Consider the following 17297-nt stretch of genomic DNA (forward strand, 5'->3'; position numbering starts at 1 on the left):
GGGTATATTAATAACTGAACCCCAATAAGGTATAAATACTAGAACTACTGACTGCGCATAGGCTCAATAATAGTCAAATAATATACCCGTTTCGAATTATGGTATCCTTATAATCCTGTAGGCCGCAGCAAGGCCAGCATTATTGAATCGATTACCATTAAAGTCCGAGCACGCGGATTAACTAGTCAAATTAAACACATTTTGTTGAAAAATTGGCAGAAATTGTTTGTGCATGCAACATTATTTTTACTACTAAATTTTGCTTATGAAATTGCTTCGCTTTTGCGCATCGCGTGAATTTCTGAACCAGGCTTTTTAGGCCTATTGTAGTGTATCACAGTCATTGACAATTTTTGAGAAATTTGCTGTTTCGCAGTTGAGGCCTGTTTTGAATTTTGTGTTGAAAAAGAATTTTCCAAATTCCAATTGGCAATTCAGATTTTCCAATTTTAAAACAAACTTATTCTGATAAACTGACAATTTTGTCTTTAAATGGTTGAATGGACAAGAAAATGATTTCATTCTTTTGCATGAAATTGAAAAAGCCCAAGAATGAGAAATGTGCTCTTACCAGTACCACACAAATCATTATTTTTTTAATTCAAATATTTTGAGTTACAAATGTACTATTTAAAGGCATGTATTTTATTCAAATGTGACACTAGTTATAACTAGTAATACCTTCATTGACAGGCATTTACCCATAAAAGTGCAGTGTTTCTCTGTAGAAATAACAGTCATTGCAGCTGATAATACACAATCTGTCCTTTGTCTTGTCTTGTAAAATCTTTCAAAGGTCATTCTGTAGGTGGCGTAACTCTTAAAAGTCATGCATGTCATTTGTCAACTGGCAAAATATCAAGCATCTCTCACAAGACATTTCCAAATACTAAAATAGTTGTAAAGTTTACATCAGTACTTTTAAACCACTTAAATTTGAAAACATAAACTTGCAGTGCCAAGTGACTGTGAAACCACAAGGTCCCATTTTGTGCACAAGTGAGACATGGTCTTAATTTAAGTCTTTAATTAACTCCCGAGGCGTTTGTGCTAGGATGTAACCTCAATCCTGCAAAATCCTCCAACTGCCTCCATGTGAAAATTGCATAAAGCTTCAATCCTGCAGAACCCTCCAGCAATCACTGTCAATAAGCTGGGGCCGAGTCAGTGACATCCTGGAGCAGTATGGAAGATTTCAAATATTATATAGGCCTAAATTTATGCACGGCTCTGCATAAACAACACAAAGTCCGGGCTTAGACCTTGACACAGTGCATCCTCTAAAATCAGCCACACTGTTGCCATATATGTACAGCCTCAATCCTGCAAAATCTTCCATTTTGTAGAGGGGATTTGAGAAGGTTAGGGTTAATTCATGGAATTCATATTAAAATGAATGCTATTTAAGTGCTGTTTCCCAAAAACTTATCAACGAAACTATTTCTCTTATTTTCTGCAGATTACACCTAGTGTCAATAAGCAGCTTTGCTTTGGACACACTGCACGGTGAGCAAGATGGAAGACACGGATGGTATTGCGCCATCCCTTTTTCCAGTGTCTGTGACGAAGGACAGTGGGCCTGGTCCACAGACAACTAGTGGGGATCTGACAATTGAGGGCGCTGTCACCACTGTTGGGGATGTGATAGTAGCAGATGCCACTGGTGGAGATCTGACAGCAGAGGGCGCTGTGATAGTACAGGGCATCATGACTGACAGTGGATTCATGTCTTCCGAGCTAGCATTGCAGATTAGTCAGGCAGGGGGGCAAGTCGTTGCCGCTACTGAGACCCTGACCACCGATTCCCAGCCCATGATAGTGCACAGTGCTGTGCTGGGTACCAGCTCTGAGGTCATGGCGCCAGACAACCAATTGGCAGAGACCATCGTGCAAGATCTACCAGGGGACAACGTAACCAGTGCAACTGCAGAGGGCCCAAACGTGCAGGAAGAAGATGGTTTCCAACAAGAGGGTGTGGTCAGCCAAGACACAGTGGAGGGAGGTAAGGAATATTGCCAGACGAGTTAAGAAAAGTGCCGTGAAAAACAGACTCCTTTAGACTGTAGATATCACTTTATGTACTAGGGCTGTGTCGAATATACTGAATATCAGAGTATTCAGTCATCCACCACATATCCTAAAAGAATTTCCAAAACAGAATATTCACAAAAGGTGAGCTGTTTCCAAAAATGACCCAAAAAAGCCCATGGTGTTAATTTATTCTCTTTTGTTTGTTAAATGCCACATTTTTGTGGACAGCCTGAAACGCATGATTTGAGAGCTTCAAAGGAATATCGACCATTATTTCCATTTTTCAGCTAGTAAGCTAATCTCTGAGAAAAAAATTCTGATACGTGATGATTATAAAAAAAAAAAATGTACCTCAATGTCGATGGTCAAATATTCAAAATAGAATTCATAGCACATGTGTTGACCACTGATTATGGCCAATGAGGGACCAACGTTGTCAAACCTCAGAAAATATGCTTTTTCTTTTGGGGTAAAGCTCATAAATTGCAAGGGAGATTTTAATATTTTAAATTCAAATTCTAATCTGTTCAGGGATGAGCAAATGAATATGAATTAAAGTAGGAATTCTTTTCTCTTTCTTTCCATTTCAAAATTGCAGGTGTTCGGGTAGACAGTGCCCCTGACCAGATACAATCACATGGTGTGAGTGACGGGGATGAGGTCTTAAACGAGGTCCATCAGATACCAGACGATAAATTACTAATGTTCGTGCAGGAAGACACAAATGTCGTCATGGAAGCACAAGATAAGGCTGCTGAAGATGACAGTTTCCCTGAGGCTCCACCTAAGCAAGAGACAGAGCCAGGAAACAAGGATGTGAGCCAAGGAACGAAGGAAGTCATCTTTGTTTGCATTCATGGCCAGTCTTTCCGATGTAAGCCCCAAGCTGGCATCCCAGTGGGAGACCCCGTCATGGAGGTTCCGGAAGACAGCTGTGCTTGCAGTAAGATCAAGAAGTCCCAGGCAGCATCCAAGAAGCCTCCCCGATTGGCAGTGGTCAAAGGCGGCAAGCTGGCCCGCAAACTCCGCAACAGGAAACAACTCTACACCTGCGACATGTGCGAGAGCAGGTTCAGCAACAAGGGAGCCTTAGACCTTCACATGGCTGCTCACGCAGAGGACAATGAGGAGGATAAAGAAAGTGAAGAGGAAATGGAGACGATTCAAGAAACAACCGGGAAAAAGTCCAAGGAGGTAGCAACACCAGGGAAAGCCCAGCAACAGAAACAGACACAGCAAGCAAAAACCTGCCCAGATTGCGGAAAGGTATTCTCCAGGCTTTCTGCTCTAGCTGCTCACAAGCGACAGCATAAGAAGAAAACCCTGAAAAAGGATGGGGAGAATTCCAGCAAACAAGAGGACAAGACCAAAAGCCTGACATGTACTGTGTGCCAGAAGTTGTTTACCCGGTTGTACGATGTCGAACGTCACATGGAGACACACGTGGACAGCGACCGAAGAAAATGCACCTGGTGCAGCAAAACGTTCCACACTATCAAGAGCAAGGAGCGACATGAGAACCTGCACTGTAAACAAAACAAGCAGAACAAGTGCAGCACCTGCGATTTGGTCCTGAGCAGTAAATTCAAGCTGCTTCGGCACGAACGGGAGCACCTCACCTCTGATCAGATTAAAAGTCTGTCCTGTAAAATTTGCATGAAGGCCTTCACAAATCTGCGGAGCCTGATGCGACACGAAAGGCTGCATTACAGAGAGAAGGGGACTCTCATAAATTGCAACCACTGCCCCGAGACATTCGAAGATAGGTTCTCCTACAATGCCCACTTGAAGACCCATGACGTGAGAATCTATCAGTGTGACTTATGTGGCATGAAGTTCAAGCATGAGTACCTTCTGAAGGTCCACATTAAGCGCATGACCTGCCAGAAGACGCGGGAGAGCCTGCGTGACGTCCAGTGCAGCATCTGTCAGAAGACAGTCAAGGGAACAGCCACGCTGAAGCGTCACATGCGCACCCACACCAAAGAGAAACCCTACCCCTGCCGCATTGGCTGCAATTCTTCCTTCTCTAGCACCAGCAATCGCCTGAGCCATGAGCGCATGTACTGCAAACTGAGCCCCGATTACCTCTGCACCCATTGTGGGGAGGTGTTATCCAACCAGGCTAGGTTGATCTACCATGAGAGCAAATACCACGGCGTTGGTCCACTTGTACGTGGCCAACGGATATCAAATGCCGAATACCCCTGTCGACACTGTGGCAAGGTTTTCTTCTTCAAAGGAGGACGCAAACGCCACGAGCGCATCCACCTTGACGAGAAGCCTTACATGTGTCAGTTTTGCCCCAAGGCCTTCGTGCATGCCAGCGCCCTCGTCTGTCACGAACGTGTCCACACCAAAGAGCGACCTTACATTTGCGACGAGTGTGGCAAGGCCTTCTCCCAAGCCACCCACTTGAAGACCCACATACGCGTCCACACCAAAGAAAAGCCGTACCAGTGCCGCTTCTGCGACAAGGCCTTCTCTCACATGGGCACCAGGAAGAGCCATGAGGGGACCCACAAAAACACCCGGGAACCCCAAGCACAAACAAGTGTGCATGTACCTCAAGAACAGGTGGCAGCTATCCAGATGACCCCTCAGGAGCATCACGTGGTGATACATCCAGAGATGAAGGTCATCCATCACGAGACTGTTGGCGAGGAGCCAGTACAGCACAAGATTCATGTCAGTCATCATGAACACGAGGTGCAAGCTGCTGACGTCATCTTGCAGTTGCTCGAGAGTGGGAGTAGAGTATCAAACTTTGAAGGACTGGTACACATAGCTTCATCCTAATCACTGCACATCTGTAAAATGACAATTTGTGGTTTTCATATGGTACAGAGGGCATCTCTTTAACTTGGTAAGCCGCAACTGTCCTAAATTCATTCAAATCTGCCTCAGGTTTAGAGTACATTTATTTAAATGGATTCTAGGCTTCTCAACGTAAGGCCAAACGAAAAAAAATTCTGCTTCCGGTTACCTGACCTACCCTATTAATTGACCTGCCCTTCAGACATGGTGTTTTTTTACACTAGGTTTTGTTTGTCTCTGATTTTGCGCGTTCCGCATCCATTTGTATATCATGTGATTGGACAATATTTCACAAGCTGCGTTGACGCGGTTCTAACACGATTTTACAGTGATTGGTCAATATTTTGTGATCCTCAACTTTATCGGCAAGTTAAACAATCATGTTGTATTTTCTGTCTTCACAAAAAGGCTTATCAACAACCTTTTTGCATCAAAAACGCTTGTATATTTCAAGCAGGGTTCGACCTTAGCGGTGGTCCGCTGGCCAAATGCCAGTTGAATTGCCGGCGGACCAGCTGAAACACCTTGCCAAGTGGTCCGGCTGGCCAGCCAAAAAAATCTGCGTCAAAAAATGCTTGTTGTATTTATTTGGTTTCTTACTTATATTCGCTATTTTTTTCAAAAGAAACCACCGTTATTTTTACAAATTCGCTTCGCGATATGACTACTTCGCAACTCGATGTCACGGTGACTATAATCATGTGCGTAAACCCAGCTCAATGCGGCGATGACTGGTTCCCGCCGCGCCAATTTAGAAGACACGATGAAAATGCGGTAACTAGTCTGTGCACGGCTATGCGATCGATTACTCCTAGAACTATGGAGGCTCCACATAGTGGAGCCTCATAGATTAAGAACCCCGCAAAATTGTTTTCAGCACAAAACACTAATTAAGTACAAAAACGTCCATCAAAATGCAGAAATTTCCCACAGAACCGCTCCACAGTTTGCCCCCAAACTCCGTACCACACCTCATGACATACTCACAAAATATGCACAGAACAAACATCGCTGGATTTTGTCTTTTTGTGGGGCTAAAATGATGAAAAATATGCCCTTTCCGCACTGAGCCAACCTGACACTTGAAACATGCACGATGATTTTCGGTTCGCTCGGAGCGCGCCGCGGGGGGTACGGTACAAGCACTTGTACGCATGCGCATACTATCATTTCGCTTGTACCGTACCCCCCGCGGCGCGCTCCGAGCGAACCGAAAATCATCGCTCGATCATAATTATGCGTGCACGTTTCAAGTGTCAGGTTGGCTCAGTGCGGAAAGGGCATATTTTTCATCATTTTAGCCCCAAAAAAGACAAAATCCAGCGATGTTTGTTCTGCGCATATTTTGTGAGTATGTCATGAGGTGTAGTACGGAGTTTGGGGGCAAACTGTGCAGCGGTTCTGTTGGAAATTTCTGCATATTGATGGACGTTTTTGTACTTGATTAGTGTTTTGTGCTGAAAACAATTTTGCGGGGTTCTTAATCTATGAGGCTCCACTACGTGGAGCCTCATACTTTAGTTCTAGGAGTAGCGATCGATAGCGCTAGCATGGCTATGCATTGTGCAGGCGCCCTGTCAACTGGTCGGATTCGACATCGTAAAAATGCCAAGAAAACACCGATGGAGAAAGAATATTTTTGCAATTAATTTACAGAATTGATCTAGCTTATCTGTGTATGTATTTTCTGTGTTCAAGAGTTCATTTTGAGATCGCACTACTCGTATTTGGAGTGATACATGCCGCGTGTTTCCCGAAATTTTTGACGGTAAAAACGGGTCTGTCGGCCCATGGTGGGCCGCTCGCCACACACGCACGCATCACACACCTCGGAGTTTCGGCCAGCTCCCCGCGTCTTGACTAGCGTTGTGCATATGGTGCGAACGACCTGAATTTTCCATTATTTTTTGAAATTATCGAACGTAAATATATTGACAAAAGTTAAAGGTAGGTTTTATTCACTTTTTGTTGCCATTTCGTGTATAGCTTTCGTAGTGCAATGAAACTAGTTCATGCTAAAACTTCGCATATAATTGAATACCCCATTCAATCTGCATAAAAAATTGGCAAAAAAAGAAGAATTTCCGACCGACCGACCCTATTTTTGAAAGGCATGTAAACGGAAGCAGAACTATTTTTTGGCCTAATTAAAGTAGGTTTTATTCACTTTTTGTGGCCATCTTTTTGTGTATAGCTTTCATAGTGCAATGAAAATAAAATCAGGCTAAAACTTCGCATACTGAGGCCTAATTGAATACCCCATTCAAGCGGCATAAAAAAAAATGGCCCAAAAAACCCAAAAATCCGACCGACCGACCCTATTTTTAAAAGGCATGTAATCTGAGGCAGAACTATTTTTTTTTTGCGGCCTCAGATCATGGAGGAAGAAAATAGACCTCTATTGCTCAGGTGACATGATGACATGGGTGTTGATGACTATAGTCTTGTTATGACTTATGTGAAACTGATTAACTGGTGGGTACACGCTGTATATGACGGACCAGTCAAAAACCTGGCGGACCAGTCAAAATTCTAGCCAACTGGTCCGGCTGGCCAGTCAAAAAAAAAATTAAGGGCAACCCCTGTCAAGGTTCCGCTGCTCGGACATGAAACACTACAGTGCGGCCAGTGTTGGCCAGCGCATGACGTCGTGCATATAGTGGTATGTGCGACTTAAATTCTCCGTTTCTTTTTATAAAATCATCGACCTGAAATATATTTTTACCTTAATTGAGGCACAGTTATATCACTCTTTAGGGTCTTTTTCAATAGCTTTCGTAGCACAAATGAAAACGATTCAGACCCGAAATACACATGATTGAAAACTCCATAAAACTCCATAAAAAAAAAAAAAATTTGAACCTACCAACCCTATTTTTGAAAGGCATGCAAGCGGAAGCAGATTTTGGTGGTTTTTTTTTTGGCCAAACCACCATCTCTTAGCATGGGGCTTGAAGTTGATTCCCAACTTTTGTTGAGTGAAAAGTAGTTCCGGCCAGTGTTTGATTTTGTTATAAGATTCAAGAAAGTTGTTTTAAAGCACTTTACCACAAGAGTGGGTAATAATAGATAAATAGATAATAAAAGTACATGAAGGTGTAAATAATTATTTTGTACCCATACATATATGTGTGCTATGAAATCCAGTTAAAGTCACTGGCCGCTGTCTTTGTGATGCTGGATGTAGAACAGTAATTTCTTTGTGGGATTTTTTTTTGGAAATAATGCGGGAGCAGTTACACTGAGTGATCCCAATTTTTTTGCTGAAAAAAAAAACCACAATGAGAAACTTAATACATGTAGGTAAATTGAATAAAATCATTTTTCCTTATGGATATTAAAGGGCCCATGATAAGTAATTTTTTAATGCAAACCTTGAAAATACACCCTTGTGTCCCATTTTTTTTTTCATTTTGCCATTTCCAAGGGTAATTTGGTGCCTTTTTTTTGGTTTTTATTCAAAATACAAATTTCCATATGCATGAGCAAAAGTATGATGTTATTTCCGGTAGAAACCCCAATCTTAAAACTGGTTATGCATGAACTGCACCAAAATTGTTGATATCTTGCTGTGGTAAATTTCCAACAGCGCCCTCAGTTGTCCAGAAAAAATATGGAAAATTGTACTTCATTGTTGACGACATAAATTTGGCCTTGCTCTTGCTTTCGTGTGAATTTGGTTTAATTCCAATATTAAATTTACTTTACCCTGACGCACATTCCATCTTATTGGACTATTTTTTCCTGGACAAATTTTCAATTTGCATGTTATATTTAAACAGAAAAGCCAACTTTTTTCCATTTTGGACATTTTCAACCATCCGAAAATAAGCTTTTATTGTGAGTTGCCTTTACACCCATAACACACAAAAGATGACACTGAATTATTGTTGGACTGTATACATGTAATTTGAAAGTTGTAAGATAAATATTTCATAACTAAATGTGACAGTCTTTTAGTTTGATGTCTCATTCAACGTGAATAACTTTTGTATTGTTAGGAAAAAAAATAGCAATTTAAAACCAAAATCTCGTTTTTACAGGAAGAAGCTACAAATTAGCTCAGGAAAGACAACCTCAGTGCTTCAATTTCAAATACATGTAGGGGGGGGGGGGGAGATATTGGCGATTTCAAAATCAGTCCGATATAAAAGTTATCTGATTTCAATGGAAATTCCCATTCAACTCACAGTCATGCCAACAAAAAGTAACGAGCGAGGTGCACATGAAATGCCCTCCCAATTTGCTCTTTTCACACTTCAGCCATGGGCTTGCAGAGCCTTGATCTGGCAACTTTGCGCATTGAATATAGCCGGTTCAGTGATTCCTGTGTTGGGGTTCAGATCACTGAACCGGCTTTTTTTTATTGTGTAAATTTGCCAGGCGCGGAGTGTGAAAAGAGGGAATGACTGGGTATAGTTTGCAGGATTCAAATGACTGGGCCTTTACAAAAAAACTTCAGGGCCCAATTTCATAGCGCTGCTTAACAGCCGACTTTCTGCTTACCGAGCCTCCATCTATTTCATAGGAACCATGAAGCAGTAAGCACAGCAAAAGCATGCTTGACCCCTGAAGAAAACCTTGCTTAAATCAATGACGTAACAATAGAAATCTCCATGCGCGCAACCATTAGCATGAAATAGTGCTTAGGCAACAACATGATTTTCTGCTATAGTAAGCACAACTTTTCTGCTTACTGTTAAGCAGTTCTATGAAATTGGACCTAGAGCTGTAATGTTGAAAAGTGAGTAGCAAATTGGGGGATGTTCAGTTGTTTTCTTTAGCCTGTGTCAAAAACTGGAAGGCTTCATTTGATTTTTTAAAGGTTGGTTTGTTAACGTTGGTCAAATCAAATTGTAAGAAATCTGATTTTACAATCCCAGCACTAATTTCAAACATTTTAAAATTTGTGGGCAGGAAAATTATTTTCTGCAAAGTTGATGACGTCATTCAAGCATATGAATACTTTGTATTAAATTGTAAATACACCGTACTGTTTATTGCAAGTGGATTGATTGTGCTAATAAGTCTGTAAATTGAATCCTGTTTGTTCAGTAAACGTCCATAAAACTTAAACTTCTAGATTAGTCAGTATGTACAAACGTTATGTATACATGCAGTGTATAAACAAATCAGTGTGAAGTACAATGTACATAATGCAATATTTTTTTTTGGCCAATTCATTAAAATTCATGTGCAGCAATAAAAAGAATAGCTGTAAATCTGCGTTAGCATTTTTGTAAAGTTCTAGTTTTACTGCAAGTTATTTTGAAGGATTCCTACAAATGTATCCAATTAATTCATGCTCCTCGGGTGTGTTACAAGTCAGTTTTTGTCTCCATCAAATGTTTTTCAAATAAAATGCGGATTCAGTTAACAAAGCTTGATTTTTGTAACTATTATAAATTAATGTTTCAGCAAGGTCATTTGATCGCCCCCTTCATTTGGGGGAAAAAGGAAAAATGTTACCATTAAAAAATTTGCTGTAATTCCCTTACAGCAAAAATGTAAAAATGTCATGGTACTTTTTTTCAGATGGCTGAGGGCGCTGTTGCTGTGACACTGTTATGTGAAACAATGTAGGCAATTTATTTAGGTCGATGTACACAATACAAAACTAAAGTGTACATGGTTTCTCCTAGATTCGATTATGTGCTATTGGGTGAAGAAACAATAGAAAATTGACATGCTCCATATCCTCGTTACAATGCCCCCCCCCCCCTTTGGCTAAGCTGCTGCCTTAGATCCAGACCCCCCCCCCCCCACCCCTGGACTTTGACTTTTGGTGACTTGTCCCACATAAATTGGGGCCCTTTTTTCCCAGAAAAAACACCCAATTTTGAAAGAATGTAGTATTCAGATGCCACTTCTTTGTTTGTGTAAAAAGTCTATGGAGAGTTGAGTGCCTGTTCAAAGTATTTTCTATCTATTAAATGAAAAGATTCCTATCTTTTCAACATTATGGCAATGATTGACCTTCAATGAGATAATACGTATGTTATGATTGGAAAACGAAAGTGGTGTCAGGATGCAACATCTCCGCCCCCCCCCCCCCCATTTTGCTAAAAACTAGTACTGCTTCCACCCCCCCCCCCCCCCCCCCCGACGACAAGTGCCCGCGTCCGCCCTCTTTATGGAAGTGATTTGGACGGGTACCAGTCGAACCGCGCCTTTCATTCTGACTCCACGGCCTCGCTTACAAAATTGAGCAGGGAACCAGTCGAATTCTGTTTAGTTATGTATCCTGTCCTTTCCGATAGTCGTGAGCGAACCATTTTTTGTGAACAGAATTTGTGGCTAATTTGCTGATTTTTATAATTTTTACCGGCAGACGGTACGTTTGTATGTCTGCAGAACTTGCCAGGAATCGACTCAGCTAGTTTTGCCCACTATTAAGGGTGAATTTTGCTGCAATTGCCGGCGAAATTTCGGTGAGTTGTTGAATTGTTGCAAACGTTTGTTGCACCACACAACCAGTCTACTAAAAACTGCGCCGTATTTGTAAAAGTTTATGCTGCATCCCCCAAACTTGTGCATGTGAAAAATGCACTTAATAACAATCATTTGACTTTCTTTTAAAAACGAGATTACTTTGTACTGTGTGATTCTATGACAAGGTACATGACTATCAATACTATCATATTCATAGATTTTGTAATATTGTTTTGGCCAGTACGGTGAACAAGACAGGCCATGGTCATGATGGTGGCCTAGTATTACAAAATTAATACAAGATGCAAGCCTAATTTAGGGGCGGATCCAGGCATTTTTGCATGGTCGGTCATTCGCCAAAAAAATTAATGACTGTTTTTTTTTGGGCACAATTGCAGAATACCCCGCCACTCAATCTATCCACCTCGTAGCCGGCTACGAGGTCACGGTTGATTGCCCTCAATAAACCTTCTCAGCGCTAGTTGTAATTGTATGTACTACGCGTTATGCCCCACTGCACTCTCACTCCGTATCCGCGTAGCCGCCAACAGGGTGGTTGGTTTGGACTTGGAATTTTTTCAGTAACTCCCATTCATTTTGTGTTGCTTCGTTCTCAAATAATGGACCCCCACTCAGTATCCGCGTAGCTGGCACGGAAGTTGAATTGTTTCTTTTCCAGTGATTCCAACGCGTAACCAGATATTTTAGAGGTGTTTATTATTTCTGAGTGGCGGGGTATTCTGCAATTACTCCGTTTTTTTTATCAAGAAACCTGACCTTACCTCCAAAATTCAATTTTTTTGGGGGGGGGGGGAGGGGGGAAGGGTACCATACTTTCTATTGAGGCGCTGTACAAATCTGACGATTACTAATAGAGGTAGTATTATATTAGTACTACTAGCACTACAAAAAAGTGTACAAATGCCACCTAACCTACCTATTTGTCTACAGGCGGACATTATAACAATTTGACCATCTAACCCTCCCCCCCCCCCCCCCCCCCCCCCGGATCCGCACCTGTAATTTGCGTAAATAAGAATGTTTACGATGTTTAAGGATGAATTTAAATGTTTGACATGAAAGGTACTAAAAAGTGCAAATTTTGTTCCCCAATTAGTGTGTGCCTTGTTAAAAGAATTATTGAAAGCATGCGACCTTAGCAGGGCATGCCTTTAGCACACCGTCAAATTTAGTTACATGTAGTCTTTTTTTGCAATCGGTGACACATCCATATTGGTTGTAAGCCAGAATGTTTGATTCCCTGACCTGACAATTCCCTGAAATTGTTCCGTTCATCTCAAGTGTGGTCAAGGAACCAGACTTACAAGAACATCATCTTTTTCTTGGTTTTTCCAGCATCTATGAACACAAAACTTTAAGCAGGTCAGTGTAACAATATTACTTGCTATAAATACTTACCTCCAAGTCCATCGATTTCTGCAAAGCGATAGCAAAAGCAAAGGTTGAATCGATTTACGTCTAAAAACTACTTGTTTAATTTCTTCATGCAGGACTTTTACATCAGACAACTTTGGCAGCAGGAATGGAGCCGGATCAAAGCTCCACCAGTATGGTGATGCAGAGTCTCACACAAGCATCTGAGATGGACATCTTTGAGATGGAAGGTCAGTCTATGGCTGACGAAAGAGACAGGCTATTGGAAGGCACTACAAGCGAGGCAGGAGATACTATAGTGGTCACAGCGGGTGAAGACGAGGTTGCTGTGGTTATGATGGGTGAAAGCGCAGATGCGGACTACCGGCACTCAATAGATCAAGCTGGAGATGTTGTCCCCTTGATGAGTTATAGTGACAATACCATGATTGATTCAACAGAAGCTGGCGATACCACAGTGGTTCCACCAAGTGAATCTGTGGATACCATGGTTCTGACAAGTGAAGCTGGTGATACCATGTTAGTTACAACAAATGAAGCTGGGGACACCGTACTTGTTCCAACAAGTGGAACTGGAGATACCATGGTTTTTGCAACAAGTGCTGCAATTGACCAAACACTGCTTCAACCCCTGGATCTCACTCTACCCATTCCAGGTAATACCCAAGTCTCATTGATCCCTCTTGGGTTTGCAAATTAGAATTTAAGGCTTAAACAGAACTGGGGAAAACATCAGTTGGTGTTCCAAACTTTGTGAGGCCACAGGCCATAGTGGAGCAAAATGTACAAAAAAAGTGGTGATTTTATTTCGATTTCCAGATGTATTGATATTTATCTGGTCTTTGATATGTCTGTCTAGCACACATAGTTCAAATAAAATACACAAACAAAAGAGCATAGCCCTAACCTCCCCAACTCCATCAAAATCCATCCCCCGAATTTTGGTGGATTTTTGGGGACTCGGTCCTGCAGCCCCGATTTGACTAAACATTGATGGTGTATGATGGACTTGGACCTGGAGGCCTAAAGCAAAGTAATCAGTGGAAGCAGTGTGATTGATGCATTTTGGTGTAGGGAGTTAGGGTTAATAGGTATCATTCAAAGGCAAAGCAGGGTCATTCCATGTCATTTCAACGGGCCATGGCAACAAACGTCACAAATTGATGGAAAGGTTCCCTTAGTGGTACTAAATACGAGGTCGAAAGCTTTCCTTTGAGGTGTGAAGGTAGCACAAGGTTCAATGAACTTTGGCCAAAAAATGGGAATCTGACTGGTCCAGAATAAATTGCTGACTTTAAGGACCCATATCTTGAGATTGAAATACATTTGGAAGCTGAATTTTGATACATTGGTACAATTACTAAAGTAGAGCAGGAATATAGGAACATAATAACCATCAGGCCCATCCCATTAATTTTTTTTGGGGGGGCCTCAAAAATAATCCATCATGCGCCCGGTGCATTTTTTATTTTCAAGTTTTGAACACCCCTAATCTTGGAACTTTGCATGAACATTTATTAGTTCAAATTTAATGTAATCTCTGACTACTAATACTGACATTTATGTGAAAGGAAGAGGAAATGTCTTACCCTATTCAGGTGACCCCCAATATGGGCCGGGGGGTGGGGGGGAATCATTTATTAGGTTTTTATGGGAAAGGGTGCATCTTCAGGATTTATATTTTATCGAAAATAATTCTTTGGTATCTGGCATTTTCATGAAAAACCAAAGCAGCACCCCCCCCCCCTAAAAAACAGTCGGTATTCATAATGTTAGGACTTGGAGCCAGTTTGTTTGTAAAGTTGATCTGTGTTTTTTGCCCAAAACAAAACTCTGTTTTCCCGAGAGATTGCAGATTTCCAAAAAAGGAAGCTTTTTTTGTCGGAAAAAATTGGGGACAGGGGAAAGGATAATAAAGGATCTAGGCGTCTGAAAAACCGACCCTCTTGTTAATTTTATTCTCCAATATAACTTGCAGGTAAGGAGGTGGAAGATGGAACTACAGTGGATGCTGTTGAAGGAGGAAGAGCTGATGAAGGTCCAGCGGATATCATCAGTGAGACGCAGACTGGACACGACAGTGACAAGGAGCTGACAGATGGCCAACAAGGGCTCCATATCACCAATGTGGATGGTCGAGAAATCATCTTCATCTGCACGCATGGACAAACCTTCCGATGTAAACCCCAAGCTGGCACTCAGATCAGTGCCGCTGAGAAGGAACAAGTGATGGCTATAACTCCTTGCACTTGTAACAAGTCCAAGAAACCATCCCAAGGGCATGTACAGGTAGCCGTTCAGGAAAATGATTGGCCACTCCGCACCAGGAACCAAAAGTTCACCTGCAATAAATGCGGTGGAAGGTTCACTCAGAAGGCATCGCTCGACCGTCACATGACGGCGCATGAAAGTGACGAGGAGGGAGAGAAAGATACAACTGAAGCAGAGATGGATGAGGCTGATGCTCAGTCTAAGACAAATGCAGACCAACCGTCGAGAAAAACTAGGATGCAGTTGCGGGGAAGTAATACAAAAGCCCTTATCAATGAGTGCAAAGTTTGTGGGAAGGTCTTCTCCAGATTGAAGGATTTTGAGAGGCACGAGAAACGACACCAACAGTACAGTAAACAGAAAAAAACTGTTGGGTCAAAGACAAAAGCAGATGAAGCCATGTCAAAGAAGGAGTACAAGTGCAGCATTTGCGGGATGGTTCTGGAGAATAAGTACAAATTGGAACGTCACCGAGAGGAACATCTGCCGTCTCATCCGTCTGGAAGCCTGTCCTGCAAAGTCTGCTCCAAACTGTTCGTCCGGCCATTCAACTTGAAAAGGCATGAGAAGACACATGAGGAGAAGCACCAAGCCTCAAAACTGCCGAAATCGTTTGCATGCAAGGACTGCCCCAAACTGTTCACCCGCAAGGTTCACCTGCAGCGACATGAGCAGCTCCACGTCAAAGAGACAGGCATGGTGTTCAGTTGCACCCTCTGCACCGAGACTTTTGAGGACAAATTCTCCTACAAGAATCACAGCAAGACACACACCATGAAGAAGTACTACCGCGAGATGACATGTGAGGTGTGCCAGAAGGTTGTTAAGGGACCCATCACACTGAAGCGACACATGCGCACGCACACTAAAGAAAAGCCCTTCCCCTGCCGCATCGGCTGTGGTTCGTACTTCTCAAGCACAAGTTACCGTAGGAGCCATGAGCAATATCACTGCAGTGCGGGACCCGACCTCCTCTGCCCCTTCTGCGGGAAGGTCTTTGAAAACAAGGCTAGGCTGATCACACATGAGACACGAGAACACCGTGATGGTTTGGATGAAGAAGGCAGTGCACGCAAGAGGCACACGTACCCGTGCAGGCACTGTGGAAGGGTGTTCCGCTTCAGTGCCGTCCGCTCACGGCATGAGCGCATCCACACTAATGAGAAACCCTACATGTGCCAGTTTTGCCCGAAAGCCTTTTGCCACGCCAACTCCCTTCTCTGTCATGAGCGGGTCCACACCAAAGAACGACCCTACAAGTGCACAGTCTGTGGCAAGGCCTTCTCGCAGACCACCCACCTGACCACACACATGCGTGTCCACACTAAGGAGAAGCCCTACGAGTGCAGATACTGCAAACAGGCTTTCGCTCACCTGGGTACCCGTAAAAGCCATGAGAGGACCCACAAAGAGGCCCTGGAGCTCAAAGATATCCCTCAAGAAGACCCAAAGAGCCAGCACATCCTGGTCTCCAGATTCCAAGGTGTCTCCTACCAGAGCGCAGAGGAAAACCCAGTGATTCAAGACAGTACGATGCAGGCCAACATCTCCACTGGGAATCCGGAGGGGACGTACCAAGACATCGCAGATCCTGGACTGCAAGAAACTGACCACCAGGAGCTCCAGGGAGATCCTGGAGACATCCCGGATTCGGAGATGCAAGATGTCACCCACAGGATTATTCTCAGTCACCCGGAGCATGAGGTGCAAGCAGCCGACGTCATCCTGCAGTTGCTGCAGAGTGGTAACAGGATGGCTAACTTTGATGGGTTGGTGCATATTGTGCAGTCACAGCAACAGTAGTATTAACATTGTAGTCTAGTCCAACACAAGACTATCACAAGTCATTCAGTCCAGTGTCAAGGCAAAAAGCTGTTCAAGTATGTCTTGGCTAAGGCACTCCTGTTTTCGTGGTTTATCCCTCATTTATAATTAGAAGTGCTGTTAGGCCAAAAAAAAAAAAAAAGTCGGTCTCTGGTCAACGCGCGCGTAGATTTTAATCAATTGTCAATCCTTTTTTGCCAAAATTTTACGCGGTAGCTCCAACAGAAGCCTCTATTGCCGCACCTCCTCAAATTGTTGTACCAAGGGGCACCAAGGAATGGGAAATTGCACCAAGGCAAATGATCGAGAGCACCAAGGCAAATTATGGAGGACACCAATGTACATGAGGACACCAAAAAAATGCAAAAATAGTACCCCACCTTGTCTGTACATGTACAATCCAAGCTTTAAAAAAAAAAGAAGGAAAAAAAAAGCCGCGTCGCCGCATCAATTCATGAACTTTGGTCTGACCAGAGACCGAGTATTTTTTTTGTTAGGCCTTAATACAAATCAGCTGGACTTTGCCA

At 42.8% G+C, this 17297-nt stretch overlaps 2 protein-coding genes across 2 annotated transcripts; both read left to right on the forward strand.

Annotated features, from left to right (window-relative positions):
• The first annotated feature begins 1430 nt into the window (after positions 1-1430).
• Positions 1431-4988, forward strand: LOC119726295 (zinc finger protein 271-like). Its single transcript, XM_038197937.1, has 2 exons — positions 1431-2002; positions 2630-4988. The coding sequence occupies exons 1-2, from the start codon at positions 1516-1518 to the stop codon at positions 4828-4830; spliced, it is 2688 nt and encodes an 895-aa protein (XP_038053865.1). The 5' UTR covers positions 1431-1515; the 3' UTR covers positions 4831-4988.
• Positions 4989-11065: 6077 nt separating this feature from the next.
• Positions 11066-16912, forward strand: LOC119726296 (zinc finger protein 14-like). Its single transcript, XM_038197938.1, has 3 exons — positions 11066-11279; positions 12792-13331; positions 14654-16912. Exons 2-3 carry the CDS (start codon positions 12824-12826, stop codon positions 16747-16749), a joined length of 2604 nt encoding a protein of 867 aa, XP_038053866.1. The 5' UTR covers positions 11066-11279; positions 12792-12823; the 3' UTR covers positions 16750-16912.
• The last annotated feature ends 385 nt before the right edge of the window (positions 16913-17297 follow it).

The sequence above is a fragment of the Patiria miniata genome, unplaced genomic scaffold (assembly GCF_015706575.1).
Source record: "Patiria miniata isolate m_02_andy unplaced genomic scaffold, ASM1570657v1 HiC_scaffold_2, whole genome shotgun sequence".
Taxonomy (NCBI): Eukaryota; Metazoa; Echinodermata; class Asteroidea; order Valvatida; family Asterinidae; genus Patiria; species Patiria miniata.